At 32.6% G+C, this 17,553-nt stretch overlaps 1 protein-coding gene across 2 annotated transcripts; it reads right to left on the minus strand.

Moving 5' to 3' along the window:
• Positions 1 to 5,954: 5,954 nt before the first annotated feature.
• LOC131073860 (arogenate dehydrogenase 2, chloroplastic) lies at positions 5,955 to 8,986 on the minus strand. Of its 2 annotated transcripts, none has more exons than XM_058010369.2 (6): positions 8,478 to 8,984; positions 8,230 to 8,401; positions 6,986 to 7,153; positions 6,685 to 6,767; positions 6,408 to 6,477; positions 5,955 to 6,309 (listed from the first exon to the last, which is right to left on the minus strand). In XM_058010369.2, exons 1-6 carry the CDS (start codon positions 8,672 to 8,674, stop codon positions 6,085 to 6,087), a joined length of 915 nt encoding a protein of 304 aa, XP_057866352.2. In that variant the 5' UTR covers positions 8,675 to 8,984; the 3' UTR covers positions 5,955 to 6,084. The 2 variants fall into 2 exon arrangements, with proteins under 2 accessions (XP_057866352.2, XP_057866353.2); XM_058010370.2 differs by having other exon boundaries at positions 6,105 to 6,305; positions 8,478 to 8,986.
• Between the last annotated feature and the right edge of the window lie 8,567 nt (positions 8,987 to 17,553).

Here is a 17,553-nt window from a genome sequence, read left to right on the forward strand (position 1 = left end):
CTATAAATAGTAACCTCATGTAAATGCAAGGTTGAGACACCATTTTACCAACATCGCTCTCATAAAAAGATGCACTTGTTTTGAATGCTAAAAATATGAGCATGTTTTTTATTCAAAAAACACGTACGCATTATACCTCAAATTTTACAAGCCATAACATGTACGTGGTTTTTGAATTTATTAAAAACATGTACGTGTATTGCTTGTTTTTGTTTTTTGGGGGAATTTGACCACATTTTTTAACCCTATCTTGGTTCACTTACTCATATTATCTTTATTATTGGTAATATTGTTCTTAAGTCTTCAAGTTGAATGGTCTTTATCATAGGCCATCTTATGAGACACCATTTTCCCAACATTGCACTCATAAAAACATGCACTTGTTTTGAATGCTAAAAACTTGAGCATGTTTTTTATTCAAAAAAAACGTACGCATTATACCTCAAATTTTACAAGCCATAACATGTACGTGGTTTTTGAATTTATTAAATATGCATACGTGTTTTGCTTGTTTTCGGTTTTTTCGAGAATGTGACCACATTTTTTTACCCTATCTTGGTTCACTTACTCATATTATCTTTATTATTGGTAATATTGTTCTTAAGTCTTCAAGTTGAATGGTCTTTAGCATAGACCATCTTATGACACTTTCAAGATGTCAATCTCTATAGTACTATGTTATTTTTCACAACTCATAATTGTCCATAATTTTGATATATGGGGTCTTGCACTTGGATTGTGTGTACTTGTTTCTATGCATATATTCTTGTTTGGACTATCACATAACCACTTTCTCCTGCCTTGAAAGTTCCTCTTATGCACCATGACCCACCTCTTGCATGTAGATCCTCAAGGTTCTTTTTGGTCATGTTGGCATTATTTTTTTATCTACCAATGAACCTCTTGTACATCGTTATAGCAAGGCATTAGGTAGGTGCAAGAAGTTGAGTCCACTTTTTGGCCAAAAAGTGGAATGTTTTACCTTATTTTTAGAATTTAACACAATTGATCTAAAAATTTGAAGCGCTTAAAGATTGAATCTTTAAAAAAGAAATTAGCAATATGAAATGTAGTACTCTGAGTCTAGTTTTCATTACCTAAATTTATTTCATTACCTAAATTATACAAATTGGTTTTCAATAGGCATGTCTAAAAACCACTATTTAAAAGTCGCTTTTTCAAGGATATACCATGCATGTGTACAACCACCACATTTTGACCTAAATAAAATTATTATTATAAATCCTCTTGGGAAAAGATGTGTAAGATACTAAATATTTATGAAGATGTTTTTTAATAAATTTTTTTGAATATTTTTAAATTAATTTTTTATTGGCCCTAATTGATGTTTTGAGAAACCCTCATGTACAACCACCATAATTGGACCTAAACGTGTCATTTTTTGAATTTTTCATTGTGTAAAGAATTGTCTATAGATTGATGCCATATTATTTTTTACAAGAAACATAAAAAATTAAAAGCTGTTAAAAAATACAAAACCCAATATTTCAAGTTTATGGACCATTTTCATTAAAAATTAATTGAAATTTTTTTAAAAAAAAATCTAATCCTAAAAAAAATTATAGTTGAAAACTAATACCGTCATCTATAATGAGTTTAATTTCAAAAAAAAAGTCATTAGACACATGTATAAAGTCAATCTTTCCTCTTGACATGAAATGACCTTGTACTTGCAAGTACAAGACCAATAGTCATCTCACCATGCCTTTCCCAAACTTAAATCCAAAGAAAAATACATGTTATCATTTTAAAGGTATAAAACAAGTACCCATTTCTAAAATAGAACAGGTACCCATTTTAATTTTTGCCTCAAGGCCCTGAAACATAACAAGTACCCATTATTTACAAAATGGGTACCCATTTTACAAAATGGGTACCCATTTTTGTTGATGCTTTTCAACATTTCCGCTAAGACAAAAACTTCCCAAACAATCTTATGAGAGATTAATCAACCATGTAAAGCAAGAGAATGCAAAAAGAATGAAGTCATTCTATATGTTTCAATAGAAATATTAGGAAAGTTTCTTTAAGAGAGCTAAGAGAGCCAAGAGATGCCTAAAATATCATTTTCCAAAGAGAGATTGAAATTTTTGTTGGGTTAGGTATGCAAATTTAGATAATTATATTGCTAAGTGGATGTTGCAATAGGTGGAAATGGATAGCTAAGTGAGAAACCAACATTTAAAACTATAAAAAAATAGGCAGCTAGCATGTCATGTGGATGTCTAAACATCATGCTCATCTCTTGACAAAATTCTTTAAAAAATTCAACATGTTCCCAAAATAGAGGCAATAAAAATACACCATGGTCCAAAATCTAGGCAAACGTTGGTGTAGGAAAAAATAGGTCAAAGTTCAAACTTAAAAGAACCCGGAACATGATAAGGGAGTGAACACCAAAGTAGGTGCGAATTGCAATGCAAAATTGTGAGTATACATGGTTTTCTATTTTATGCTACTAAATTTTCCAATTGCACTAAGTATTGCAATAAGCACACAAAGAAAATCAAACATTGGTTTTTTTAATTATAAAAGCAACAAAACAAGGGTGTTGACCCTATACAAACGTAGGCCAAATAATCCACTGATAACAAGTCACAAACAGACCATTGTCAGCAAAACAAAGGCCAAAACAAACCTTTAACAACACTCTAGCAGTTCAACTAGGAACCCACCTCAAGGGTGGGAATAAAAATCACCCACAACTCGAGGAAGAGTTCATCAGCCTATGAAGAGTCATCAGAAAAAAAAACTGAAGCCTCAACAATCAAGTGATCACCATTAGCATCCTTCCAAAAAGTAGCAACACCTTTATGGTGTGAGACAAAATAATCCATAGCTAGAAGACCAGCTAAGAAGCATCTACAACTTCGAAAGTGGATGCCCTCATAGTCCAATGACTAAGTGCATGGCCTATCCCCAACCATAATTATGCAAGAGCATCCGGTGGTGTAAGGGCAATCTTGCATCACCAAAAATATTTCTTTTTATTTTGGTTTTCTTTAATGTTTTTGCAGATCTGGATACCCTTTTGGACAAATATGAGATTCCATCTCTCAAAATTAGCAAGTTGCTTTTTCTAGTCGACTGCCAAAAATAGCAGATTTTTATTTGAAGGTGGTTGGAGCCCAAAATTTACATGAAGATTAAGGAAGGAAAAATAAGAACATTGGCAAAAGAATCATTTCAAAAGCATTAACGGTTTGAAAGTTATTAAAGTTTTAGTTTCTCAAAAAATAAAAATAAAAATTTTTCCAAGTCATATTTGTGGCATTAAACGATGTCGAACAGGCCCAAAAATGGTAGGAATCGACAAGGTAGAGTCTAAGCATATGCTATACTTGGAGAGATTTTCGATGCTTCAAACAATTCGTAAATCTGATTCCTGAATCAAAAGTTATGGTTGCCGAAAGTTGGACAATTTTCAGAAAGTTACAATTTTTTAATTTGGCTGTATTTTCAAATTTCCAATTTCATGTTTTGGTATTTGTTTGTCATTTGGTAATTTTTATATTGTAATTTCAGCTCCAAAACATAAGAAAATCTACTTAAGACTCATATGTAGAAATTGGGAAGTAGTTGTTGGAGTTGTTGTATGAGAGTTTTGGAGAGTTTAGTTTCTGGGTTGGGAAATAGAATTGTGAGGGTTTTTAGAAAACTTTGTAAGCTATGTGTTGCAGCCTGTGAGGATTTATTCCTCTTATTTGTAATTGCTTGTATTGAAAATAGTTTTTGAAAATAATAAAATATAAATTTTCAGTGTCTCTTTGTTGTGTTTTTTGTTTCTCGGGTTGTTCCCTCATCACATAAGAACTACATCCTCATGGAGAGATGTAGAGATGCCATTATTAATTAAAATGAAAGCAAAAGTAGAATTACCCATGAATGAAGTGGTATCATCAACCTTCAAGAAGCAGTCAATAAAGCTACCAATGGCCTCATAATAAGAATTCTCCCAAAAATGCAGGGAAAATTTGGGAAGACGAACCCACACTGGATGCATATTAAGTGGTTCAATAAGAGAGTTAAAAGAAGTTGTACATGGTTTGATTGAGGGAGAGTTAACTCCCCAAGCCCATTTGCTCAACACCAAGTCACAAGCATTAGGAAAAAACAAATGAAGCAATAAAAAACCCTTAGCACAAGGGAAAAGCTCAATGTTAGCAGCAACCAAGGGCTTCCAAGAATACATCACACAACGATGCAAATCTTGGAGAGAAGGCCAAAGAGTAGTAAATTTACACACCAACCCACAACATTAGCAGAAATCCACATTTTCCATCACATTTTGGCCACAAACCACAACAAGGGAGGTCTTAACACAAGCAAGAGAACAAGATTTCCCCTTAGGGGGAAGGGCAACAATAGATTTGGTAATACGAGCAAAGCTCTGCCACCAACAATAGAAAAAGGCCTTGAAGGGGAGGCCTCAACACCCACAACACCAACCACAGGATGTCAACCAACAGGAGAAACCTCATCATGAGTAGCAAGAAAAATGGGTACAAAAGCACAACCAACGTCCACTAGCCTCCACCAAACCCACCAAAGAAGCAGAGGCCAACCCCACGGTACCACTAGGCACAAGCTCAACAATGGTAGGGGCGGGAGGAGTTGTAGCAATGGGAAAATGATTCAAAAAAGATTTCGTCGTTGGAGCAATAAGGGGAGTCGTTGGAGCATGAGTGAGAGACATCTTATTATGAATAAACCAATCAAACATTGGTGTTATTAATAACTAGCTTTTACAATACCTCTTACCATGCAAAGGCCAATAAATCATTCTACTAAATTTAGACTCAAGCAAGACTTGTAGATGGATCTATTGAAGAGTTCATAATATGGTTTACAATCTTGGCTCTAATCCACCTAATGTACTATTGCACATCATAATAAGGGGTGATATTTATAATGGACCATCATGGAACCAAATGATCTAAAAATGATGTTTGTACTACATATATTACTAGTTAATCATAGAAAAATATGACTATTAATGACATGTGCAATTGCTATACATGAATCCCAAGGACTAACACTACATAAGGTGACAACCAATATTGGTAAAATGGAAAGACAAGGTTCAACAATAAAATTATATCTAGAATCAAATAAATAAATGAGCTTCATATCAAACAAACCTTATCCTTCGATCACTACTCTAGAATGCAAAACAATTCATTCACAATTATTAGAAAAAAAGAAAAGAGGAGGCTCACCTACAATTACTCTCATTATAATAAATTTAGATATCTATATGTCAATCCAATCTCTTTCAAATAACCTCTCATTTTTTATTTTTTATTCTTTTTCATAATATAAAACTTACAACAACAAAAATTAAATCTCAATTAACTCTTTGATGTCGAGGTGAATACTCACCAATCACAAAACACAAAAAGAGATTTGTCCCCGTATAAATTATACATATATTTATTTTATTTACATTACTCAAGAAAAAAAATATCATCATTCACACCAAATAGATTTATAATATAATTAATTACAAATTTATGATCTCAAGATCAGATAAAAAATAATAAAGATTAATGATTCTAAGAATCCTTCATAACATTACACACTTACATATAATACAAAAATATTGTACATTTAATTTATACGTGCTTAAACTATACTGTTTATATGACAAATCACATAAATCATATAATACATCTCATCTTTGTTTTTTATAAAGAGAATAAATATTTTGATTGGAATATTATTATTATAAATTATATATATATATTCAATTTTAATTTCTAACACATTAATTCAAAATATAGTTTCCGTTTTTTTTATGTTTAGTGCTATTTCAGGACGCTGTCAATATGATTTCTTAAGGATGGTCCCATTTTTATGAATGGTGTACTTTTATTTAAATATTAATGAAAATACCTCTTCATTAAAAAAAAATTGTTTATTCAAAAAAAATTGTTTCATCATATTGATATAACACATTAATTCAAAATCCAGCTCTCTTTTTCCCAAAGAAAAAAACGATATTGATATAAATGAGATTACATGGAACTGCCTCAAAACTATGTTTGAAAAATACTTGTATTTTCAAGCTTTTTTCAGGGGATTGGCATCATCCATGGTAGAAGAGGCAGAAGGATCAGGGACTCGGTGTACAAGCTGTTTGCCAATCATACTGTGCAATCTTCCAAATAAATCATTTTTCACAGTGTCAAAGGCTCGCTCGAGTTTCTCTAATTGCTCCATGGTATTAGCATTGCACAGGAACAATCCATTATACAGATCCATGCTGTCCCCAGATATAGTCTCTGTCTATACATATAAAAAAAAAATATTATATATATATATCAAATTTTTTTACCTATTGATTAAGCTCTTTCTTTTAGTGTTTAAGCTCTGTCTACACTTACCAAATGTCTGAGTGTCTCATAACTTTTTGTGTCAATAGGTGTGGATTTCAGGTTCATATGTGACAATATCCTGTATAATACACTGTTAAGTCAATGGTATGGATATGGAGTCCAATGGTAAAATATTGTGCCACAAGTATAAAAGTGATTATCTTTTTAGTTGTAGATTTCAAAGTAACTCCAAGTCAACGAAAAACATTACACTGTGACATCAAAATATAATGATATTTGACTGTAAAAATTTAAATTTTTGTATGCAATTAAAAGTTATACAAACCTCCCCACTGTATGAGTCAAAAACTGAGTTTCTGCAGCATAAAGGTCATGTTCTGCACATGTCATCTCTACCATCTTACACCCCTGTTAACAAGTAGATTTCAAGACTTCAAGCTTCTATAATGGATGGTATAAAGAATTCAACTTCCAAGAAAAATTATTTCCATACTATTGATAAAACCACATAAACATTGTAGTTACCATCATTTTAAGGAGCAGTTTTCTAAGATTTTTTTCAGTTCTAAAGCTTTCTATGTTCTCTGTCAAGCATATGCAGAAACTATAGGACATATTACCCTTACCTCAGATTCAAATATTGAGAGGAAATCATTGCATTTCTGTGCACGGCTGCCCACTTCGCTAATGCGGACTTTATCATAGACCAAGGGAAGACCTGCCCAACTGGTTTTGCCACTCTCTGGTCCGAACATTGGATGAGTGCACAGAATTTCACATTCCTCAGGCAAAACCTGCAAATTTCCAATAATAATTAGGTTTCAGGAAATACAATGTGTTTTGAAGATTCACCAGCAATTATGCATTTCATTTGTATATAAAGGGAAGATTCTAATAAAAGTAGAATTTCAGTAAATTGGAAGCAGAATTGGCAGAAAATTTCACAGTTTTAGCATTAGGAGTATAGAAGAATTCTTTTCAAACAATGACCAAAAAAACAGTTTGGATATTAATTTTCGTATGATTCAGATAATAATTTTTTTATGGAGGATTTTATGTTTTATTCAAATTGTTTAAACAATTTGATTTGAGAGTCTGAGTTCAAGTTGATATTTCTTAGGCTAAGTGTAGGATATTCAAATATTAGAGATTGAAATTATTCAATTTATCAAAATTCTATAATATGATCTTGGTCTCATCATTTTCAATAGTAGGGATCTTATGCTCAACAAAGCATAATTTTTTGCAAACTCATTTAAAATCATTCAATTTAAATTATCAACAACTTCAAAATTTAAAATTTTGTTTTTCTAAAATAAATATCAAATTTAATAAATAATAAATTTTCATTTTATTAGGCTGGAATCTCTTTGGCTGATAGTCAAGCATGGTCTCATTCTTTGTAATGTTGAGGCCTTACAATCAGCAAGACTTGATCTCTGTTGGACCCATTCAACTTCACCAATACATCAAGGACTCATTCAATAAAAGAGAGATGGCCTCATATTTTAATGGGATAATCTGAAGTCTTTATGAGATGATCTGAATTTGTAGGAAGAAGATGTATGTTCAAATAATTATTAAAAAAAAAAAATCAAGAAAAAATCTAATGTAGTCAATGAGCTTTTAATCAATTGATAAAGTTGAACGATTTGTAAAATCTCCAATCATAAAAATAAGATAGGAACCATGTCCTACAAAATGACCAAACAAATATCTCATAATCCTTTGACTCTGCCCAAAAACTTTCAAATTTGTACTTTCATATCAGATAGCTAAAAATTCTCTCTGCCCAAAAAATTTCAAAATTGTACTTTCATATCATATAATAGCTAAAAATTCTTCGGATTAAGAAAAGTACTGTATGTACCTCCAAAAATAGATTTCTTGGAAACTCTTTGACAGAGAGCACATCTACAAAGAGAGTGTTAATTATGTTGAGCTCCTCCAATGGAAAAGAACGCAGAGTGGATTCCATGGCCAGAATGGTTGTGCACACCAATATCACATCCGGACGCTCTTTGCAGAACTCTCGGGGATCCCTACACTCACCACATCCTTCTCAAATGAGCACGCCAAAAAATCTAAGCAAAATAAGAGGCAAGTAGAACTGATTACCTGAAGAATGTGACTCCCAGAGCCTGGCAAACATCAGAGTAGTCCGAGCGTGAAGTAGCAATAAGCGAATGACCCTGTTTGTTCATTGTCTTGGCAAGAAATTGCCCAAATTTCCCAAATCCCACAATGCCAATCTTCAAAACATGGGAAGTAAAAGTAGTAGTAGGTTTTGTGACATTATTGGCCTCGGCCGCCATTGAAGAAAACCTTTCAAAATCGCAGTGATTAAGAGGATCCGAAGACGGATGAGTTTTCCATGTATTTAAGCCGAGCAAAATCTAGGTAATGCTTTTTCAAACACCAAGAAAGTTTAAACTTCACACGACAACTAGGGCTTACGAGGCGTTGTGTCACCCAAAAAGAATTGCATTGAGGCAGCGTAAGCGCGTATTTTGACACACAGAGTATCTCATTTGAAGTGCAATAGTCAAAATTTCTCTTCCTGTCTCGTGCCTGACGTCCCCTGAGTTTTTTTATTTCACTTCTGGACAGCTATCTCGTTTATCTCCTGACATTTGGAGGAGGGGTTTCTTCTCCGCGATTCACGTTTTATAATTTTTTTTTAAAAGATGATACCTATCAAACAAATTTTGATCGAAAAAAAATATATTTGTGATATATATAATAATAAAAAGGAAACCTCTTTATTTTCATACAAAATAGCACATGGACAAAAATACAAAATCTATAAATCACAATGGATTTTTATACAATTTCTAGTGGTTTGATCTTCTTAATCTGTCTTTTCAATGTAATAAAAATACAAAATATGAAAAAGATATTTCACTTACATTTATTACATTTTCTAAAAATTCATATTTGTGATATATAATAAAAAAAGGAGCCTCTCTATTTTTCATACAAAATAGCACATGATCAAAAACATAAAATTTGTAAATCACAATGGATTTTGCATGATTTCTAGTGGTTTGATCCTCTTAATCTGCCTTCTCAATACTATAAAAATGTAAAAAATCTACTGAAAAACAATTGTGTTATCATATGTTGTTTTGTATGGAGAATAGTCGTTGCCTAGAAAAAGATTATAATCTTAAATATATTACATGTTTTAAAATGATCTTATTAGTCATATTGGAGCGTTGTGATAGTTAAGTCGTGGTGTTGTTCTTCTTACCATCAAGGTTCAAACCCTACTCAGATGCTATTGTTGAATGTTTAAATGGGAATGAGGTCCATCTTTGATTTAAATATCTTTAGATGGAGAAAAGAACTCTACCTATTTAATCTTCACATAAATAAACACATTTCATTCCATTAATTGTAAGCTTTGAAAGCCTACTATATTCATGTCATCTTTGAAAGCTTACTATCTTCATGTGATTAGTTTGTTGTAATTAGGTTTCTTGTTGTTCGATTCCATTCCCATGTTATATTTTTAGCTGATTATGCTCTTTTAATGCATGTTAGCTTCAATTTTTTATTTTGTAGTCTTTGAAAAAGGGTTTCAACCCTTCCAAAAACTCACTTTTAATCTATAATTAAAAATAAATAAAATTTAGATCTATATTTGACCATAATAAATTACCTTTGTGTATATATCATATCGTTGTTATTTTTTATGTCTTGAATAGAGGCCATTATTTAAATTGTAATTATGTTGATTCCACTCCCCTTGAAACTATCGTAGTGACCAACTGGGGTCTTCCAAATTCTTATTCTAAGTATTACAATTCTAAGAAGATTGTTAGGCTTAATACTAAATGGCTATCTCCTACTGGGGTGATGGTGGTTGGTTATGCAAGAGGTCTTCGTCTTAGCACTAGTAATTTGGTGAAGGGTATGACTCTTCTTTGAGGGGTCAAGTTTACCCTTTCCATTGGTGTTGACACCTCCTCATTGAAGGAGATTCCAAATTGGTTATTGATGTTGTCGGAGGTTCTGACATTCTGGGAACTGGATCTTGGAAGATATTATTATTGGCATTCACAAACTCCTACTAGATCTTGATTTGTTTAAGATGAAACACACCTATAGAGAAGGTAACAACGTGGTTGACACCATGGCAAGTCTAGGGATGACTAAGATACCGTGTCTTTAAGATGCTAGTGGAGTTTGAGGTGCTTCTCAAAAATTGTGCGAAGACTCCTTTATGAGGAATGGAACATCAATCGTAGTCATGATGATTAATAAAACTAATGCTTTATTTTCTCGAATCTATTTTCTACTCAAGAATGTGTGTAGGTTGGGGTCACTCATTATGATCAGTTATCAATTGTTTGGTTGCTAGTGACAGGGTTTTTTGAATCGAATGTTTATAATAACCAAAATGTATATGTGGTTACCTTATCAGCATCTTTGTGTTGCTTGGTGGGTCATGCTAAGGACGTGGCTTTCTTGTTGGACTGCTTGTCTGGCTATGTCTTTCTTCATCTTATCACTAATAATTTGGCAAAGGGTATGGCTCTTTTTTAGGGGGTCAATATTTCCCTGTCCATTGGTATCGACACCTCCTCATTGAAGGAGATTCCAAACTGGTTATTGATCTTGTCAAAGGTTCTAACATTTTGGGCTAAATCTTGGAAGATATTATTATTGACATCCACAAACTCCTACTGGGTCTTGATTTGTTTGAGTTGAAACACACTTGTAGAGAAGGTAACAAGGTGGTCGAAACCATAGAAAGTTTAGGGACAACTATTGTGCCTTTAAGATGCTAATGGAGTTTCATATGCTTAGTAGAAAATGTGAGAAGATTCCTTTATGAGGAATGAAAAATCAATCCTAGTCATGATGATAAATAAAACTAATGCTTTGTTTTCCCAAATCCCTTCTCTACTCAGGATTGTGTGTAGGTTGGGGTGGGTCATTGTTATTTGTTATCAATTGTTTGGTTTCTATTGGTGGGATTTTTTGAATTGGATATTTATAATGACCAAGACTTATATGTGGTTACCTCGTCAACATCTCCATGTTTCTTGGCGGTCCATGCTAAGGATGTGGCTTTCTTGTTGGATTGCTTGTATGACACCTCTGATACAACAATTGTCTCCTTAGCTTTGTCAAGATGTTGGGTGAGCCCTATTGCTAACTCGGTTCCCTCTTGGTTAGCTTGCCATCATGGTGTTCATTTGGTTTCACATCATTCTAGCAACCCTCCTCTATAATAATGGCATGTGTGCTCTTAATATCTCCTATGAGATTTAATTTTTTTTGTTATCGTCACATTTGCAAGGCCGAATTAATTTCCAATTATGTGATGGTGATTGATATTGTGTGGTTATCCTTACCTTGCCTTATTTTTTGTACACATAGCATTATGTGGCACATTTGAAAATTTATGGAGATGGTTCCTATTAATAATGTTTATTTCTATAACACAAATCCCATTCACTTAATAACTTTTTGGATCTTTCCTCTTTTGTTACTTGATTATTGGTGTAGACACCTAAAAATGTCTCATTGGTCATTGCTAATTACTCATCTTATTAAATGAATAATACATTGATTATTTAATTATGTTAAGTATTCTTCTAAACTGACTCAATCATCACATTCAACATTTCTAATTATTCAATTTCTATTCTTTAATTAATTGATCAATTAACCCTTTCCTAAATATTAATTAAATATCAATTATTTAATTAATTATGATTAAATTTCTTAATTAAATAATATTTATTATTTAATTAATTCTATTTCTAATGTTTAAATAATTTCATTTAAATTATTTAAATTAATTAACTTATTCCTCCAATTCCCCAAATTCAAATTTCAAATAATTCCTTCAAATTAACATTTCACCAAATCTGCATTTCAATGAATTTCATGTGCATTTCAACATTCGAAAGTCCAAATTCAAATCCAATTTGAAAATGAAAATCAAATTCAATTTCAAAATCATACAACACATGTTGAAATCATAACTAAATGATCAAATCAGTTGATTAATTAGTTAACTCTTCAATCACCCCTTTTCACTCAAAATCACCTTTTCTGACTAATCAATCAATCCACTTATCTCTCCAATCAATTCAGTCTTCTAATCCATCAATTCAGTCAAGTAGCCGGTCTATTCAGTCTACTAGTTAATTAATCGAGTTCACTCTCCAATCAATCCTGTTAACAGACCAATCAAATGAGTTAACAAATCAATCAAGATGAGTTCACTGATCAATCAATCTCAATTGACTAACAATCGGGACTTGAGTTCAAATCCTCACCCCTTCTATGCTGAAAATCTATATAAACAACATCATTTTCACAAATCAATCTAGATCACACTCTTCAAAGCAATTGCCAATCTATGCAGGAATTTCAATGCAATACCTAAGAGCCACCCACACAATTTTGAAGAAGAACAATGGAAGCACAAATCTGAAATAGGGAGTTTGAACTTGTTTAAAGCTTTCAATTCTAGAATTTATTCTATTACTTTGTGTTTTGATTCATGCTAGATTAGTTAAGGATCTTTGGTTGTCCTTATTCCCTGATTAAGCATATTAGATTTGATTATTTCAAGCATGGAAACATTTGGTGAACTCAACGTGAAGCAACTTTTTGATATGTTTTTCTCGTCATTTGTAGGTTTTGTACAAAACAGGAAATATGATGCTCAATTGTATTGACAAAAATTTGCGCAATTGTTCATTTTGATACATAATTGTTATTATTTTAGTTCGCAATTGTAGTCATTTTAATTCATAATTCTTAATTCTGATTCGCAATTGTAGAGATAGGTTAAATTTTATTTTATTTTTGTCGTTTCTGTGTTTTTGACATTTCTGCTCCTAACCCAGAAAAATCTTTCAATTCTGAAAAACATGATTTCTATGCATAAAATGTCTCTAATCCAATGGTAGGAAGGCTAATTTTCAAAGTTTCAAGTGTCGGGAGGATGAAAAAGCATATCAAAGAAAGCGAAAAACTTCTATCTTCTATCTTTTACCTCTGTCTAATTTAAAAATAAAAAAAATAAAAAAAATCTGCCTAACTGATGCACAATTGTTCTATCAAAAATTCAGAATTGTGATAACACAAATTCACTATTGATCAGTTATTAGTTTGCAATTGACTAGATAGTAATTCACATTTGTAGGAATAGGGTAAAATGCTTCTGTTTCAGTTGATATATTTTCTCTGTCAATAATTGCCTCTATTTCTGAAAACAGAGAGGTCAAATATGTAACCAACTTTGAAGAGTCATAACTTTTCACTCCGAATTCAAAATTGCAAACCGCTTACATCGTTGGAAAGATCTCCAAGAGCTCTAGTTTTAGTCCTTTTTGGACCTACCTATGGCAACATCCTTAAAGGACCATTCAAATTTTTGAGGGCTAACAATGATCTGAAGACCTCTGAAAATGCAGTTTACTAACATGTAGAAAATACCAAAAATTGTATTTTTTAAATTTTAAAATTTGTAACCGAAAAAAAATTAGGTTGTAGAGCCCACCATGTGTCGACTAGCCTTTTCTGGTCTTCTTGCAAGGGTAGCTTAGAAAATATCATTTTGGTGCATTTAAAATAAACCACAAACAATTTGTTTTCCTTTTCACAATTTCTATGAGGGATAAAATGAGCACCATGTTTGCATGGAGCAACATCTCCATTTAGACTAGACAGTTTTGCAATTGGGGTTAAAAAGAACATTGTTTTGCGTGTTTGTAAGGTGATAGGTATATCCTCTCCCCTCTTTTGGGTGATCAAAAAGCCAGAACCATCTCTTTCAATGTTTTATGTCAATTCTACATTAGGATAACACCTTTAGTAGGCATGCCCTCCCAAGAAGCCCATAAGGCTGGTGAGAGGGGAATGACCTAAGTTGTTAACGGCTAACGCCAAGTATTTTGAACCACTATAAAATAAATGTGTTTGCAATGAAAATTGTAAGCAATGGGTGTTGGAATGGCATAGCGACAATTAAATTCATCGGATCTATGCCCACCCGAACAAAAGCTTGATTAAAAACCTTAGGATCTAAAGGCCAAACCGAGTCAGTAACCAGACACTTGAATTATCACAATGCAAGGGTGGGGAAGAATCTTCCCCCAAGACACTCACCATATATCTCCTAGGATAACAGGCCAATTGAGGAACAATCTTCTTTGGTCTAATTTCCAGACAAAGGCAAAAAATGGGCGCACCTTAGGGTGTGATAGGGTTGTTTGAGCTAACAAAGTATCAAGATGTGGGTTGTGATAATATTTGTGACCTTTTGACCTTAGGAGAGTCTGCTTGATGTGCTATCGAATTTCTCAAATACTATCGAAAACAAAATGGGGTCTTGAAAAAGATCTCAACATTCATGAGGATTTGAAAAAGTCCTTTAAACAAGTGTTATCTTTGTTTAGTTTAGATTTTTTCTTTTCTTCCTACTGTGTCTTTGTAACATCAACATCAACAAGATCAAACCCCTCAAAAAATTCAAGTTTCAACATCAACAAGATCAAACCCCTCAACAAAGTCAAGTTTCAATATCAACAAGATCAAACCCCTCAACAAAGTCAAGTTTCAATGTCAACAAAATCAAAACCCTGCAACAAACAAGCTTGTCAAGATCAACAAATCAATCAAACATTGCAACATTCTAGAAATGGAGAAAACATCTTACATGTTGTGATCCTAGGCCCAAACCAATCAAGCAAACATCATAGATTGGAGTTATACATTTTGTAAGGAAGGTGAAAAATTCATCTCTTCCATTCCTATTCCATCATCGTCCATAGAAACATTATCTCAATAGATCAAGACTTTGCAACAACAAATGATGTACATGACTAGTCCTAACAACCATAGGGGATGGTTAGAAAAAATGATGAGAGAAGTGATAACCATGAGAGAATCATTATCAGGCCAACCTTCTTCTTATGGTGAGACCATTCATACATGCCAACCTTCATTCTTCAACAAAATCATTCCTACCTCAGTTCAACCAATATTAGAGTCATGTCAAGCTTCTTTTTCTTTCAACCCAACATATCAAGCATACCTATCACATCAAGCCAACATTTAAAACTCTTCCAACCCAAACCAAACCTCTTTCAACGAAAATCAAACCTCTTTCAACCAAAACCAAAACCCTTTCAACCAAAATCAAATTCCATTCAACCAAAATCCAAATCAATCATATATATCCACCATTTCATCATCCCTTGAAGTCACACAAGACCAAACCATGCCATCTGTATCCAATTACACAATCCCCCAAGGGCTATCCATTGTACAAATCCAATATAATCCAAATCATGATTCAGAGAGTCTCACTCAAAATCCTTTCTCATCGGGCCAAAGTGTTGAAACCTTCCAAAAATCTCTCATGCATATCCAATCTCCTTCCCCATGTCAAGAGGATAATCCAAAATCAAAAGAAATCAATCATGAAACAAGTCAAGATCAAGAACAAACCCTTCCATTTTATCCAATTTTTGATCAAGATCCCACCAACCAAGAATCTTATGATGATCCCCTCATTATTTTCTATTCCACTCATAATAATACTTGATGCACTACAAAATACCCAATGGTTAGACTAAAACTTGTGGTCGTATAACACACAAAAACACAAGAAATCGTTAGTGTTAATCAACCAAAAACTAATCTAAGCAGACATATCAAAAGAGACACTAAAAATATGATAAAGGATTTAACTATGGAAGTAAATACCACAAGACATCTCCAAATGTCTTTTAACATATTCTTAGCTCCTTCTCCTTTGTTCCTCTCCTCTCCAAGTTCTAAATTAGTGTAGCTCTCAGCAGCTTTTTGCACTATGGATGCTTATGGAGGTTCAAGATTGAAATGTTTTAATTATGCTATGCAAGTGTAAAACAAACTAATTAGATATATTATGAAATGAACTAAGATTTATTTTATTCCAAAATGACAATATATGTGATTTATACTAAATGCTCTCTTTGAAATTCACTATAGATTAAATACATACAAGTTTTCAGGATCTGGAGTATGAAAGAATGGACTCTATTTATAGGGGAAATGGAGCAATGGATGGTTGAGATTGAGTAATCTCAACAAGGGTCGGGATTGAATGATATTCAATCCATGTGAGGACTTTCAACCCAATCCCAAGATGACAAGTGTCAATATGAGATAGGTTGAGAGGAGAGGGAATAAGCATTAAATGTTTGACATGACCTAATACTTAACTTGAGAGTTAAGGTCAAGGTTGGGTTGAGTGAATAAATTTTTTATTTAAAGAATAAAGTTTTTATCCAATAGATAAACTCTTGTGCAAAGGTAAAAGGGATAATCATGGTCAAAGCAATAAATGCTTGAGGAGACACATGAGTCACATGAGGGTTGAGTTAGGGGTTAACCATAAATAGTCATGTAAGAGCCATAAGTGGTTTGGAAGACTTTAGAGGTTAAATTGTTGAACACAAAAAGCATTAAATGTTTTTCAAAGGCTTTGAAGTCTTTGAGAAGTGACTCCAAGTTGCTTAGGCATGTGACAATAATTAGAGGATGGATTAGGTTAATTAGGAAGAGTTTAGAAGAATCTAGAAGGGGGTTTAGGAGTGCAAGTGGATTTGGTGGTGAGGGAAAATAGGATTTTAATTAAAATAAAATTAATTTATTTCAATTTGTGGTTGCAACTTGCATTTGTAGGAAAATGCAAGTGGGGGGGGATAATGATTTAAATAAATATTTTATTTAATTTATTTAAAAGAGGAAAGAGGATTAAATTGAATAAATATGATTTATTCATTTAATTGAGTGTGAATTTGGTTGAATTAATTAATTAAAATAAATTAAATAATTTATTTAATTAATAGGAGAATGTTTGAAGATGAATTAATTAAATATTAATTTAATTAACTAATGGCTAGTGGATTTTTAATCAAATAAATATGAAATATTCATTTAATTAAAATGGACAGATTTATGTGACTACATTTGCCCCGCTTTGAGACGGTGCGGTTTATCGCGTTGTTTCAAAAAAAGAAAAATAAGTGTGAAGAAATGCCCCATAAAATATTAATTTAATGGGTGGTATGCTCCCTCGAAAGATGGGCCGAAAATTTTTGAAAAATCGAACGATCTCTCGAAAAAGAATGAAAATTGGTAGGGTGGTAGAAGAGAAGAAATTAGCAATACT

The sequence above is a fragment of the Cryptomeria japonica genome, chromosome 9, assembly GCF_030272615.1.
Source record: "Cryptomeria japonica chromosome 9, Sugi_1.0, whole genome shotgun sequence".
Lineage (NCBI taxonomy): Eukaryota > Viridiplantae > Streptophyta > Pinopsida > Cupressales > Cupressaceae > Cryptomeria > Cryptomeria japonica.